Genomic DNA, 15,562 nt, shown 5'->3' with positions numbered 1-15,562 from the left:
ATCCGGGAGGCCCTGAGGGAGAGGTTCTCTGAAGGAGACCAGAAACTCTCCCCATGGCCTCCGCACTGGTGGCTTGTGCCTTGCCCCCCCAATACCTTTCCCACCACAATCCCTCCCTTCCCCTCTTCTCTGTACAATTAATAAACACACGAGTTTTGAATTGAACAAAAAGCGTGTATTTTTTTTTTTATAATACAAGTAAATGGGGCAGAGAACCTGGATGAGGGAGGGAGGAGAGGGGATCAGTTCTGTGAGTGGAGCTTGGTACAGCTGGAAGTGCCGCCTCAGGTCTGGGGACCTCAATGACCTCAGGTTTGGGTGGGGCTGGGGACAACAGCGGGGTGGGCAGGAGGGGGAGCTGCAGTGGAGTTAGGTGTGGCAGGGGGTCGGGGGAGGATACAAAGGCATGGGGGGGACAGCTAAAGTGGGGAGAGGACCCAGGTGTGCTGTCACTTCCCGGATGGTGGCACACATATTTTCTCCCTGCCACACAAGCTGGTCCCACATGTGATTGCGCCACTCGGCGTCATCACGGACCTTTTGGGCCAGTGTTTGCTGCATGTCACACAGGACTGCAACATGCTGTCTCATGAGTTCTTCATGGACCTTCCAGTGCTTGCAGCTCCCCCAGTGTCGGGCAGCTGCCTCTGATGGCGAGGACTGCCCCTCATCGACAGCTGGTCCGGCTGTGAAGGAAAAGAGGAAGAGGCACTCAGTCATCCAAGCAGACATTATTTTTGATGCCGTGTTCTCCTCAGTGAGCAAGGTCTGTGAGCAAGGCCATGCATGACCTGCACAGCAGGCCCTGCCTCACAGGAGCCCCAAAGTGCCCAGGGGACCATGCTGGCCGCTTCCCCCATCCCATGGACAAGCAGGCCAGGGAAATGTCTGCCTATAGTGGGATCCCAAGGGTGGGAGAGGGCCCACACACACACCTGCACCTGGCAGCACTGTCCGTGGGAGCGGATGGTGCCTCGTGTATGCAGGCATGGCCATGTACTATGTGCGGCACTCCTTGGTCTGTGTGGGGTCACGCGTGTGCCCTTGTGCCCAGCCTGCTTCCAGTGGAGGCCAGCGGGTGAGGGGAGTCCCTTCCATGGGTTGGACGTGTGTAGGGCCTCCCCACAGCCTGTGAGCAGGAGCCCGTGTGTGCTCTGGGGCCGGTTCCTGAGATCATGTGGTGCACACTGCCGCTGCATGCCGAGCAACGGTTGCGCCCCATCCTCTGGGCTCTCGCCTCCCCCATCCTGTGTGTGTGCCAACCTGACAGTACTCACCTGATGGATCCCTCCCTGGCGTCAGATGAAGCTGAGGGCAACAACACTGCCGGTGTCCTCCTCCTCATCATCCTCCTCCTCCAGGAGCTCCAGCCAGGTGACCATGGCTGTCTCCAACCCTGAGTCCGCCAGACTGGGTGGAGACAAGGCTTGCCCACCACCCAGTATCTGGTGGAGCTCTTTTTAATAGGGGCAGTACTGTGGTCCTGTTCTGGAATGAGAGCTGCGCTCCATGGCCCATGCATACCCTTGACAAAGCTCCTTCACTTTGCTCCTGACTTGGTCCAAAATGAGGGGGTGGTGGCCTCTGTGGGTGAGAGCGTCAGCCATCTGGCCATAAATGTCAGTGTTTCTGTGCCCCATAGCTCCAGGAGGGCCCGGATTTCAACCCCTGACCAGGATGGCGTCCGGCGTTTGATGCCCCTGGGTGGGTCCTCACAGCCCTGTTGGTGTTCCCTGTGCTCAACAGTGGGGTCTCAGGGGGCTTGTGGCTGTGTCATGGTTCCTATTTCTTGTGGCAGGGAGAGCTGCCCAGTCAGGGTGCTGCTCTGAGGCCGGCTTCCAGCCACAAGGCTTGTCCTGGGTACCTGCAGCTCTAAGAGCTGGCTGGAGACAGGAACTATAGAGCTGTGATTACTGTGGATGGAGTGTCCACTAGGGCACCTGTGCTTTTTTCTGCAGGCCTCTTTTTTTTCTGAAAAAACTCACTCTTCCTCATCCACACATGCCTTCTTCCGAAAAAGCTCTCTTTCGGAAAGGCATTCTTCCTTGTAAAATAAGGTTTACCAATGTCAGAAAAACCCCTGCGTTCTTTCGATTTTTTTCGAAAGAACACAAATGCAGTGTGGACATAAGTGAAGTTTTTTGGAGAAATGGCCGTTTTTCTGAAAAAACCCTGTTGTCTAGACGCACCTTGAAACAGGATGGAATGGAACAAATGGGAACAGAGCCTGGCATGTTGGTTTTGTTTCATTTTTTCAACTCTTTTGTGTGCAAAAGATCATTTCTCTATTTTAAAACACAACATTTATATGCTCTCTGTGCTCTATTACATTTCATACCTTTGCATTATTATTACCCTTTGTGGCAAAATCAAAGTACTAAAAAAGCAATAGTTGAAATGCAAAAAGACAACTCATTATAAACCCTTTCTGAGATTCTCAGTATTATTTACCTGCCTGATCTTGGTCCCTTAAGTGTACATTTTATTTTAAGTTTAAACAAAACTGGTGATGTGAGAACAAATTAAAATTAGCCATTCTGACCATTTAACATGCAAATAGCTAAAAGAAAACTGAACTTTCTAGGCTAAACCCAGCCCTTGAAGTAACTGGAGTTGGCCCACCAAATAATTCATCTTTCACCGACGGCTAAATTTGGACCCTTACTTTCCTATCTGCGTGTGTTCATCCTTCAGTTTGATGGTGACTCTTTTCGAGGTTTGGGGAAAAAACAGCATTACCCTCCTTCTAACATACAAATGAACATATTTTCCTTATATTTTTAAATGATGACAGCTCATGCTTCACAATGTGTACTGGCAATATACTGTGGAGAAAAATCTGCACATACGTGTCTTGTGAGAGGCCTACGAACACTTTGGTGATGATTTAAAACTCTATGGTGAAATCTGGGCCTCATTCAAGTCAATGGCAAAACTCCCATTTCCTGAGCAAGGTCAGGATTTCACTTTTAATATGTACTTAACTTCAGAAAATCCCAATTTACTTTTTCAACACACTTTAGACAAAGTGCCTGGGTGCTTTTGCTTACCTTTAGCAAGTATAACTAAATAAGTTAAGACTACTTTTAGATCATTACAGTTACTGAGGCAGAAATAAACATCTAAACACAATGGCATATCGGTGACTGAAACTAAACCAAAACCCAACAGTAATGTGTCTTTCCATCAACAACTTTTACATTTTTATCTTAATACAGGCAGTCCCCGAGTTACGCGGATCCGACTTACCTCGGATCCGCAGTTATGAACAGGGATTTTCTCGCCCCGGAGGACTGGAGCGGCGGGACGCCTGGTCCCGCCGCCCGCCTCCTCCGGGGCGAGAAAAGCTGCTCCCCGTCTCCCTGGTCTGCTCCCCGTCTCCCTGGTCTACTTAATTTCATAAGTATAATCTCAAATGTCCTTTAATGTACATAACAAATGTTTAAAACTGTGTATTCACAGTAAATTTCTAACAATTGTTAGCCATAGTATCAGATTATTGAAAATCTGAAGCTTCTGGACCACAAATTCCAATTTCTTCCTCACTATACAGTAGGGATCCCCATGTAAGTATAGTGTGTTTTATATACAGTTGGACTTCTTGGAATAGAAAATTTCAGTGAATAGTTTATATTTGGGAAAGCTATAAGCAACTGAAAACAGGGTCTTAAAAAGTGTTCTGTGACCTAAACTAAAACCTGGGCCATCTATAAGAACAGAACAGTATAGAATATGAGTACTGTAATTATAATTATATACAGGCAGTCCCCGGGTTACGTACAAGATAGGGACTGTAGGTTTGTTCTTAAGTTGAATCTGTATGTAAGTCGAAACTGGCATCAGCCGCTGCTGAAACTGACCAGTTTCAACCGCAGCTGAATCTGGATGCCAGTTCTGACTTATATACAGATTCAACTTAAGAAACCCAGGCCTCCCCAAGTCAGCTGCTGGGGGTAGGCAAGAAAAGCCTGGTCTGCTGGGGGGGGCACTAGCTGCACCCCCCCCCCCCAGCAGACCACGGTGACAGGAGCAAAGCCGTGGAGCATGCCCGCAGCGGGACAGCCCAAGCGCGCCCGGGCTGTCCCAATGCGGGCGTGCTCCAAGGCTTTGCTCCCCATCTCCCTGCAGACCAGGGAGACGGGGAGCAAAGCCGCTGAGCACACCCACAGCGGGACAGCCCGGGCACGCTTGAGCTGTCCCGCTGAGGGCGTGCTCAGCAGCTTTGCTCTCCATCTCCCTGGTCTGCAGGGAGACGGGGAGCAAAGCCTTGGAGCACGCCTGCAGCGGGACAGCCCAGGCACGCCCAGGCTGTCCCGCTGCGGGCGTGCTCTGCGGCTTTGCTCCTGTCCCCCTGGTCTGCTGGGGGGGTCCAGCAAAGCCGCTGGACCCCCCCAGCAGACCAGGGACATCAGAGCAAAGCCGCCGCCTGGGCAGCTTTGCTCGTTCGCCTGGGAGCAATGCTGCCCAGGCGGCGGATTTGCTCGGGTGTCCCTGGTCTGCTGGCGGGGTCCAGTGGCTTTTCTGGACCCCCCCCCCCCAGCAGACCAGGGGGACAGGAGCAAAGCCGCCCAGGTGGCAGGAGTCCCGCTGCCTGGGCGGCTTTGCTCCGGGGCAAAGCTGCCCAGGCAGCGGGACTTCCGCCGCCTGGGCAGCTTTGCTCGGGTGTCCCTGGTCTGCTGGGGGGGTCCAGCGGCTTTGCTGGACCCCCCCCCCCCCAGCAGACCAGGGAGACCAGGAGAAGCTTTTCTCGCCCCGGAGGACACGGGTGGCGACTCACCGCCCGTGAGCTCCTGGGCGAGAAAAGCCATGTTCGTAAGTGCGGATCCAACATAAGTCGGATCCGCGTAAGTCGGGGACTGCCTGTACTGACATGTGGACACTGTCACTTAATCATGCCAATTTTACCAGCACAATTTCTCCAAAATATGCTCTTTCCTCTCCATCACTACTTTTTTTGCAGGCTTGATGAGCTCATACCTGGGCTACTACAATGTCTACCACTTTGGCCCTCCTGAAATTTGCCTTATTCTCACCACTGATTCACCTCTTGTCAAAATATCTACCTTTACAGTATCCACCACTACAACTGTACTTCCTTCTACGCCCCAAAAACAACTCACCAAAATTTTTCATTGGCTCCCAACTTACATCCTAAGTGAAATTCAGCACCCTGTCTCTCTTCTAGGTCCTCCACAACTTTGCTCCGTCTGACATCCGCTGTCCCACACCTGAAGGTGCTTATCTAAGTGTTGCTGTCAGACCTTTCTCCACAGGGGTGAAATTCTGAAACTCCCCAGTTTATGCATACCATAACAAACTGTGTGACCATTTTGTCTGTATTCATAAGTTTTGCCCTTGAGCCTTACCTGTGTAGTTCTTACCTCCTAATCTTGTCTTATTTGGACTGTAAGTTCTTTAGGAGATGGATTCTGACCTTTTCTGTTTAATAACATGTGATGCATACATACAGTGCTACATCAGTAGCAACTGATAATTCATCATAATCATTCATAAAAGTGCCTTTTTCACATATACGGATATTAAATATTTCCCAAAATAATACACAACATAAAAAATAGAAGTATACTGCATTCTGAATAAGTGAAGGTTAAGAAATCTATTAATCGCACCATGGTTCAGGGGACACATCATTTGTCTTCTGCCAAACAGATTAGCTATAAATAATATACTTGAGTAATTAGTTTCCTGAGGGTCAATATTCTAAATTCTTTATCCATGACTTTTCCAACATACAATACAGTTTTGAGTCAATTAAATTATTATTTTTAAAAATGCATTTAAATATCACTATGTATTTTCTGAATTCAGATTTTTGTCTAAAAAATCATGCCACTAAAAAGATTGTAACAGAAAAACAGATTTAAGAACAAAATGGTCCTTATTTACTGATTAAGATGAAAATTAAGTACAATTAATATTTTACATGCTGAGGACATGATCTTTCCTCAGTCAAACTGAATATATGAAATATTTTACATATGTCTATAATATCAATGCTAGAGTAACTTGTTTACCTGTCTCTGACTGCAAAGTGAGAAGTAGAAACTGAAGAAACCCAGAAAACAGAAGCATCAACAACAGAGTGGTTAAATAAGAACAACTGGCACCTAGGAGACTGCTGAAGTCCAGCTTGCAATGGTGGCAAACCCGTAATGCAATCAAAAATCCATTTCAGAGCAAAGGAAAGTGACTATAGTCGTTGCATTCTGATTGCAAGCCAAATTATTCTGCAGTGTCAAATATTCTTGGTGACACTAAGTAAGCCCATGTGATCTGTTGTTATCAAAACAAATCTCTGCAGTATAGTGCTAGCAAGGATTAGTGAATGAGTGTATGAATGCTCAGTACAATGTTAAAGAGTTTCTGACAATAGGAACCATTAATGATTTTAAAAGTCCACAGCTAACTGTCTCTTGAAACAAGATGCAAAAATGCTGTTTCCTCTCTGCAGACAGTTTGAAATAAATGTTCGGTCCCTTTAAAGATGACACAGAGAAACAGTGTGCACAAGCTCAAGAATCAGAATAATCAATCCCATTGCTGCAGCTGTTATTTCTATTCAGCAGTATTATACTGACTGAGTGTTAATGGACTATAATGCATGTTCTAAACTTGTTCTAATTAATCTTATACTAAATTAAATATATATTCCATATAGTCATGCATTCCCAATACAATATATAGGTATATTTCATTATTTTAATACAAATCAGAGAAATGGGAATACGGCTATCTTTGGATTTTTTTTAAGCAAGCCTATTGATTAAAGGAACAATTTAAGGTCAATTTTGGTCAAAAATATAATTTAAGCTTCCTAAAGTGAACAAAATGTTTTCTTTATGGAAAAAAGTTCTGTTCTTAAGTATAATAATAAAAACATGTCTGGAGTAAATTGCAGAAGTATAACAATGTGAGAACCTAAAAGTAAAACTGTCTAGAAAATAAAGTGAAATTAACTAATTGTTTTCATCTCCAAAGAAACACATTAAGTATAGAACAAATTAAGTGGACAAATTCTTTCATCTTTAATATTATTGGTAACACAGATAAGGTCTCTCTCTCTCTCTCTCTCTCTCTCTCATGGAATATTGTCTTATACATGCTTTCTCATATTGCAAATGTGCCAGAAGCAATAGTTGACATGTCATGTCATTACTGACATAATATGTGACTAATGAGATAATATTAGCAGCAAGAAGATTAGGATATTCTGATCCTGTACTTCTCCCTGACAGGCCATTGATAAAAAGACGAGCTTCTCCAGATGGCCCTGGAAAAGAGCGATATCAGATTTGAAGTATCCTTAAGGAGACAGGAAATGACCCAGACATCCACTGACCAGGGAGCATTTGCAAAAGGATCAAAAGAAAGGATATGGACAGTTCCCAGAGTACATCTCTTCCCCCAAAGACACTACCTGATCCTCTTTCCTGAAGTCTGAACATTTCCCTGAAGACTTTTGCTATTCCAAAAAGATGCTTCTCCTCAGAGGCCGGGGGGGGGGGGGGGGGCAAGGAGAGGGGAATGGTGGGGGAAGGAAGGGGAGGAGAGGGCCGACCCTGACTGAATATAGCTTCAGCCTGAGCCAACAGGGAGGAAAGCTGGGCCCGGTGCAGCTTGGGTAGAGTTTCCAGGTGTCCGGTACTGACCTGGACAGGCCGGTATTTTTGCCTCCTGTCTGATAAAAAAATTTCAGAAAATACCAGACACCTAAAATGTCCGGTATTTTCTGATTTTTTCCCAGCCAGAAGGCGAAAATACGGGATGCTTATCCGGTTCCGCAGGGGAGCTGACTGGCCGGAGCAGGAAGATAAGATGGCTGACGGCCGCTGGCAGCCTGTTAGGGCCAAAAAGCCTCAAAAGCATTTCTTAAAGGAGCCATGCTGGGGTTTTTTTTATATACATTTTTTTAAAATTTTTTGCTTAACAACTCTTGGAATCCTTTTTATTTATTTATTTTTTTTTTTTTGCTTGGGCCTGGCCAAGGGGGAGTTCTGGGTCCCGCATGGCTTCATTCCAGCATTTGCACCCCATTTTGATCGCAAATAATTGTTAGATGTGTTAATATTACTAAGCTCTATTGAGGGTATTTGCTGCTAAAATGGCAACTATATTGCAGGGAAATTAATTCAGTAGTCATAGAGTTTAATGCAGATACCTCATTCTTACGTTATCAAATCAAATCTACAATCTATAAAATCAATGAATTATTGCAATTAAGATTGTATGTTTTTGAAAGTTTTCTGGATCCAAAAGACCTTGTTCAGGACTTTATGGCTGTGTCTAGAATGGCAAGATTTTGCGCAAAATCTTGCCGCCTGTCTACACTGGCTGCGAGTATTTGCGCAAGAACACTGACTTTGTACAGTACAAAATCAGTGGTTCTTGCGCAAATACTTTGATGCTCCCACTCAGGGATAAGCCCTCTTGTGCAAGAAAGCCTGATGGCTAAAATGGCCACCGGAGCTTTCTTATGCAAGAGAGCGTCTACACTGGCACGGATGCTTCTGCAAATCTTTTGCACAAAGGCACATGCCAAAATGCTCTCTTGTGCAAATACTTTTAACGGAAAAACTTTTCTGTTAAAAGTATTTGCGCAAAATCTTGCCAGTATAGACGCAGCCTATGTGAATTACAGCTACGAAATAATGAAGAGTAGCCATTTTCTAAAGTAAAGCTGCATAAAGTTGGTGGCTCAAAAGTATTATGTTGACAAACATTTGGTCAGGAAAGTTTAGAGGTCCAGGGCTGAGGAATAGACTTGTTCTGATGCTTGTTCTAATAGCCTGGGGGTTAAGGTACTTACCGGGGATGTGGGAAAACCATATGCAAATTCCTACTCAACCTGATTGGGAGCAGAGTTCTTCATCCCAGCTCACTCTGAATCAGTCACAGCAGCAACTTGAACCGTGAGCTTTCTGTATTCCTGACCATTCCCCCAACTCTCTTCCTCTGTCTTCTGTATTCTAGCTCGCTTCACTCACCCTTGTCTTTCTCCTCCACACAATTCTATTCTCACAAAAACAGCTGAAAAGTTCTTTTTCCACTCCAATGTGAAACCGAAACAAATTTCAAAACCTCAAATATTGCATCCCGTGGACTCTTAAAACTAGCTAATTTAGAGAATCAGGCTCAGAACTGAACTAATAGAAGACCTCCTTGTACATCAAGACCACAGGTGTTCCTGGACCAAGAGTCCTTGCTGTGAGTCCCAGTGGCAAGAGGGTGGCAGCTCGGAGCCTCATGGGGGTTGAGCTGGGACCAGTGCCAGAGCCCTGGTAGAGCAGCAGGGGCTGCGGCAGTCCCAGTAGCAGGACCGAGGATGTGGCAGTCATGGTAGCAGCAGTCGTGGGCAGTCGTGGGCCTGGAACCGGAGATGTGGCAGGCATGGCAGCCCCAATAGCTGGACTGGGGCCAGAAATGCAGCAGCCATGGCATCCCCAACAGCGGGACCGGGGCCAGGGACATGGCAGCCCAGACAGCGGGGCTGGAGCCGGGCAGTCCAGGCTGCCGGGGCTACAGCAGCCCAGCAGGGCGGGGTGGCTAGAACTGGCAGCAGGGAGGGAAGGTGGTCTGGGAAGCTAGTCGCAGGGGGAGCTCCTCTGGTCTGGCAAATACCCTCGTATGGGACCAGTCAGGTCCCAAGGGTGCCAGCCCAGAGAGTTCCAACCTGTATACTGTTGACCCATATTGAGCTTGTGGTCCACAATTTTGTTGGAAAAGTCATAGATTTTGAAGAATAGCTATCATAACCTGGTAATAAGTCAACTAAAGATAAACATACACAGTATAATATTAAGAATTCGATTAACATCCACATAACCAATGAAATATTTCTGCTCTTAGCTTACACTGTCAAGTCCATTTACTGCAGAAGCTGTTTAGCCACACACAAAAATGTGACTATTTCAGGAATAATAAGTCTTCGGTTTGATTTTGCCATATCTGAGTCCTTTAGTGTTTGCAAAACTTCAGTACTAGTCCTCAAGATTTGATGAACTTATGAATGACCTCAATGATTTGCTTTGAAAGCTTGGATACCAAGACTGCATACTTTGTAGCAGATTCTCCATGCCTGCCCACAAGTTGACATGAATAGAAGAGGGGATGCAAAGTGAATTGTGGCTCTCAGATTCTCATCCACCGAGCCTCACTGCAAGTTCAGAGTTACATGTGATCAGCTTTCACTTTCTCCACATACAAAAAAGCCCCCCACCGTTGGAGATTTGGGTAAATCAGAATTCCACTCTGACATGCCCCTTCCGTTCCCCTGACTCATACATGGAATTCCTCTGACATACTTCCCCTCAGGCTGGGGATAAGGATATGACTGTTACAATCACTGAATATTTTTGAATGCTCAACATTTGACTGATTTCCAAATGATTCACAAAGCCAGAACAAAAAGTAAAATTGCAGAATTTTATATTCACTTGACTTGACTGTTAAAGGAAGCATCAGTCCCATAAGCCATGAAATTTGAAATACCTGGTCACAATGTAAAGTATTTAAGCATGCAAACGTTTACAAAAATCTATTTTATGAATATATTAAATCTATAAGTGTTAAAGCATTAACTTTGCACAAATGCAAAACTAGTTTAAATAGCATTTTTTTCAAGTGAAAAGACATGAAAACAGAAACATTATTTTTCTTTATTGTATTCTAGTTGTAGAAGCAGATAACATAGTAAATTGAGTGTGTTTTTCCTTGATTATTTGTATATTATGAACTAGGTAACAATACCATAAACTCAAAAATTAGACTGAAATATGTATTTTAGGTACATCAAATTAGATTTTCAAAGATGTTTAGGCACCTAAAATGCTGATAGGTGCCTAGTGAGCTTTTCAAAAGTGCCTAGCCAACTACGTAACTCCTTTTGAAATGAGTAGAAAATCAGGGACTTTGGCATTTTGAAAATCCTATTAAGCACCTACATGCATCTTTAGGTACTCACATACTTTTGAAAATGTGGTCCATATTCCTTTAGCAAACCTAACTTTTTTTTTTTGCCACTGGCTATATGTTTCTGTTACACTGAAGGTTTAGTGACTTTCCTTTTAGTTAAACTCCCATGTAACAAACAAATACTAATGTACAGTTATGCAAACCCAGGCTTGGAATGTAATTTCCATATATGGAAATGAGCTAATAGAAGGAACGTAAGGCTCTGGTAGAGTGCACATGGAGATATATTCCATGATAGGCCTTATACTGTTTAGCACCTGAAGTAGGCAGATGCATCTATGTTAGCAGAAATATCAACTTTGGAAACAGAAACAGATAATTGGAATTGTATTGTATGATTATTTAATGTGCTAGTTGAAAATTACATTCCATAGGCTCTATCTAGTAGCTAATTTAGCTTTTTAATAATCAAGAATGTACAGACTGGTGGATTAAGTTAGCAAACTTTGGCATAGCGAACTTTCTCATTCATAAGTTAGCATACTTTCTCATTCATTGTAATATGAAGAAAAACATTCTCATCACCTAGTTCTTTTTCTAAACAAAAACCACATAGGGAAGTGGCATCTGCTAAAAATTATTACAAAATGAAAAACAAAATGAAAAAATGCCTAATGTTAATGAAAACATTACATCTGGAAAGATGAAAGAGCTTCAGTTTAAAGGAGTGTTAACAAAAGAACTAAATTAACAAAAGGCTAGCCATTGAAATAGTCGTATTTAACCAGATACATTTAGAGCTATTTTTCAGAGCTCAGGTTTTGTCTTGCAAGTTGCTTCATGTGGGAGATTCCTTGAGAAGTTATAGAGAACCCATTCATTTCTAAAGGGAACCATGTGGCTTCACAGAGTCTACTGTGAATAACACTGAGACAAAAAGTTTTAAAGTATTATGAATAATGTTATGACCAACTCATTTTTTTTCCAAGAATAGTCCTAAGAATTTTTACTACTATGTTTGCTTATGTTGATATTGAGGGGAAGAAATTCATGGTATTTTGTGCCATATTTCTACAGATTAAGCCCTGAAAATCAGAATTTAACATTAAAATTATGAAATATATAAATTAATTAAAATCAATATACCGTATTTTCCGGCGTATAGGCGACTGGCCGTATAAGACGACCCCCTAATTTTTTAATTAAAAGATAGGGTTTCATCTTATACCCCAGCGCCCCTCCACCTCCTTTGCTCCTGGAGATGGTCCCCAGCAGACCAGAGGCACCGGGAGCAAAGCCGCAGCAGCTTTGCAAAGCCTCAGGGGAAGCCGGCGTACAAAACGACCTCTGATGTTAAAAAACATCACCCAAAAATCGGGGGTCGTCTTGTACGCCGGGTATACATCACAGGCGCGCCTGGGATGCCCCGCCGCCGGCTACCCCGGAGGCTTTCAAAGCTGCGGAGGGGCTCTGGCAGGGGGGCAGCCCAGGCTTTGCCAAGCCTCGGGGGAAGCCGTTGGCGGGGCATCCCAGGCGCGCCTGGGATGTATACCCGCGTACAAGACGACCCCCGATTTTTGGGAGATGTTTTTTAACATCAGAGGTCGTCTTGTACGCCGGAATATACGGTAATGAGCAGGGCTCGACAATTAATGTAATCTACTCCTTGCCTGTGGCGAGTAGATTACAAGCTGGCACAGTCACACAGCACAGTCAGCGCATGCGTAGTAGTCTGTGAATGAGCAGCGTGCAGAACCGCAAGGCTGGAAGCGGGGCTCGCCGCGGCTTGGCAAGCCCTGATAATGAGTATAGTGCATATTTCATTCTCCCTCTTTACATGGTGGAAAGTTATTTATTTTTTAGTACTCGTGCAAGCTGCAATGGTGGTAATCAAATGTAAGCTTATGCTTATCTCCCCCTCATGTTGCACTTCTTCCCCCAAGAAGTCAGATCTCTAAACTAAAACCTTCGAAACTTTAAATTAGGATTACAATTCGCAAATCAGCTCTATTCAGTATTAAGATTTAAGCATATGTTCAAGTGCTTTGCTGAATTCGGGCCTCTAGAGATAACTTCCTCCCGCCCTGGCACTGTTCCCAAGAGAAAAATACAGACTAACTTACTGCTCCACACTTCAAGGGACACGGTCTACTTTTCCTTGAAAGGCCATCTTTTGATCTGGAAAGTACTTCCTTGGTCAAAATTAGACAATTCTCAGGGTTGACATCATCCTCCCAGAAAATAATTTGCGTACAAGTGGCAGAGAAGCAAGCCACAGGCATGAAAGTAAAGTGGACTGGTGTTAAATTTTATAAATATATAAAAGGTCATGTTTACAAAGAGCCAGCCAATGTAAAAAGAAAATATTTTTATCATTTGAAGTTGCTGAACAGCTGGAAAGAAATGATAATAAAATATTTAATATCCAGGATCTGGAAAATGTTACTGTTCGTAAGTCTGTTAAGTGTGTGGAATCATAAAGTTGCTAAGATCATAGTTGTTGCATAAAAAAGCCTCTGCCTGAGCTTTCTGGATTTATACACATATATTTTCTGCAACTTCACTAAACTGTAAGGTCTAAGGTTTTAAACTGCAACTCATTGTGATGTTTGTCAAACCTTGTAATTCATTGTGATCTTTGTCAAACTTTGTAATCTTTGTAATTCTCAAATTTACTGTAAGCTGCAACTTTGTAATCTTTGTAGCTCTCAGCTTTCTTGCTTGTAACTTGCTCTAAACTGCATTCTCCCCTGAGTGTGAGTGTGAGGGTATGTCTACAGAGCACAGTTATTTCGAAAAAACAGCTGTTATTTCGAAATAACTTTCCTAGCGTCTACACAGTGAAACTGCTATTTCAAAATTAAATCAAAATAGAGGAGTGTTTATTTCAAATTTGGTAAACCTCATTCCATGAGGAATAAAGCCAAATTCAAAATAGCTAATTTGAAATAAGTGCTGTGTAGATGTTTATTTTGAAATAAGGGACCTCCAGCCTTTCCCAGGGTACCCTGGTGGCCACTCTGGCCACAACCAGGAAAACTTCCTCTCCTCTCCCCCAGCCCCGGAGCCCTTAAAGGGGTAGACTCTGGCCACAGTGCCTGTGCCAGCTCCAGGCCTGCTAGCACAGAGCCAGCAGTCACTGCCCCTGACCCAGTGGCCCAGCCATGAGCCAGGCAGCCAGTGCCAGCCAGCCAGCCCTCCACTGCTCCCCGGTCCCCTTCCCCCAGCTCCCAGGAGCCTGCCAAGGGCCAGAGAAGGCGGGCGCCTTCCTGGTCTAGTGCAGAGATCATGGACCTCATTGAGGTTTGGGGGGAGGCCTCCAATATCCACGATCTCCGCACTAGATGGAGGAACGTGGACGTCCACAGGCGGATGGCTGACAGCCAGGCCACCAAAGGCCACATGCATACCCAGCAGCAGGTGCACATGAAAATAAAGGAGCTGTGGCAGGCCTATGCCAGGGCCACAGGGGGCAGCTCCCGAACAGGGCAGACACCAGCCACTATTTTGATGCCCTGGATGGAATCCTGGGGGGCGGGACGATCTGTGCCACCCCAGGGGTCATCGATCCTGGAGCAGAGGGCCCTGACCAGGGCATGGAAGAGGAGCGCCAGGAGCTACAGGAGCCCAGAGGGAGCGTGCCACACAGCCAGGACCCCCGAGCTGTCCCTGAAGACCCATCACCAGTGTCATCCAAGGAGGTAACAACATGTGAGTGCCATCACTGTCCCCTTATTTGGGGACGGGGAGGGAGACCAGGGACCGTGCGCATGGGCCTTGCTTACCACAGATCATGCAGCAACTTGTGCACGTGCGATCATGTGCCATGTCACCCCTGGGCATGTGGCCCAGCTGGCTGCCACACAGGGGCCTTGACCTGTTACACGTGTGTGTGAAGAGACATGACATGCTCCTGACCCCGGGGTGGGACACAGCTAGACGCCCTCCCTCCACAAGGCCACTGTACACAGACACAAGGGACATCTCCCCCCACCTCACCCACACTATACACAGCACAGGGGCATGGGTGCGGTCTCGGGGCAGCTCCCACTCCTGGCGATAGCAGGACATTCCAATCATAGCCCGTGTGCAAGCACATCGGCTCTGATGGTGCAGGGAATGGTCATCCTCACCTTGCAAAGGGGGGGCTGGGCTTCACCCACTATGTTCCCAGGGATAACTGACCACTTCTTTTGTTTTTCCACAGCTGCAGCTGTGCGTGCAGGGCGCACCACCCCACCTGGGACATGCTCCCACACCCAATGGCTCTGCAGGACCACCCCGGCAATGGAGGGGTACCAACAGCAGCACCTGTTAGCAGAAGGAGGCATAAGTGTTCATCTTAGGGTTCTATGAGTGTCATGGAAACAAACAGTATGTTTGTCATCAGCACTTATGCTTCTACCATGACAAATGTTTACAATGAGAAAAAAAAGTGCTATAGTGACTTAGACAAACTCACCCTATCTACTTTGGTGTCAGATAAATAGATTATCATGTGGAGACTTTAATGCAAGAGTTGGAAATAATGGGGCAATCTGGCAACATGCAAATTACAGCATGGGACTGGGAAAAGAGATTACCGATGGATCTCTTCTACTTAGCAAGCTAATCAAGAAGCAATCAGAAA

At 45.3% G+C, this 15,562-nt stretch overlaps 1 protein-coding gene across 44 annotated transcripts in view; it reads right to left on the bottom strand.

The window, feature by feature from the left end:
• Positions 1-15,562, bottom strand: part of RIMS1 (regulating synaptic membrane exocytosis 1) — a 468,693-nt gene that overhangs the window by 213,102 nt on the left and 240,029 nt on the right. For 2 of the 44 annotated variants that reach the window (XM_089777128.1, XM_089777131.1), the window contains exon 1: positions 6,036-6,635. The exons of 37 other annotated variants lie outside the window; for them this stretch is intronic. In XM_089777128.1, the coding sequence (XP_089633254.1) occupies positions 6,036-6,093 (58 nt within the window). In that variant the 5' untranslated portion in view covers positions 6,094-6,635. Of the gene's footprint in view, positions 1-6,035; positions 6,680-15,562 lie in introns of those variants that run through there. 5 more of the 44 variants (XM_025186754.3, XM_089777129.1, XM_089777140.1 and 2 more) reach the window with 4 other exon arrangements.

Source organism: Pelodiscus sinensis, chromosome 3 (assembly GCF_052426305.1).
Source record: "Pelodiscus sinensis isolate ZL-2025 chromosome 3, ASM5242630v1, whole genome shotgun sequence".
In the NCBI taxonomy this organism is placed as follows: Eukaryota; Metazoa; Chordata; order Testudines; family Trionychidae; genus Pelodiscus; species Pelodiscus sinensis.
Note: the sequence above shows the minus strand (reverse complement) of the source record. Positions and strands in the feature narration are given on the sequence as shown.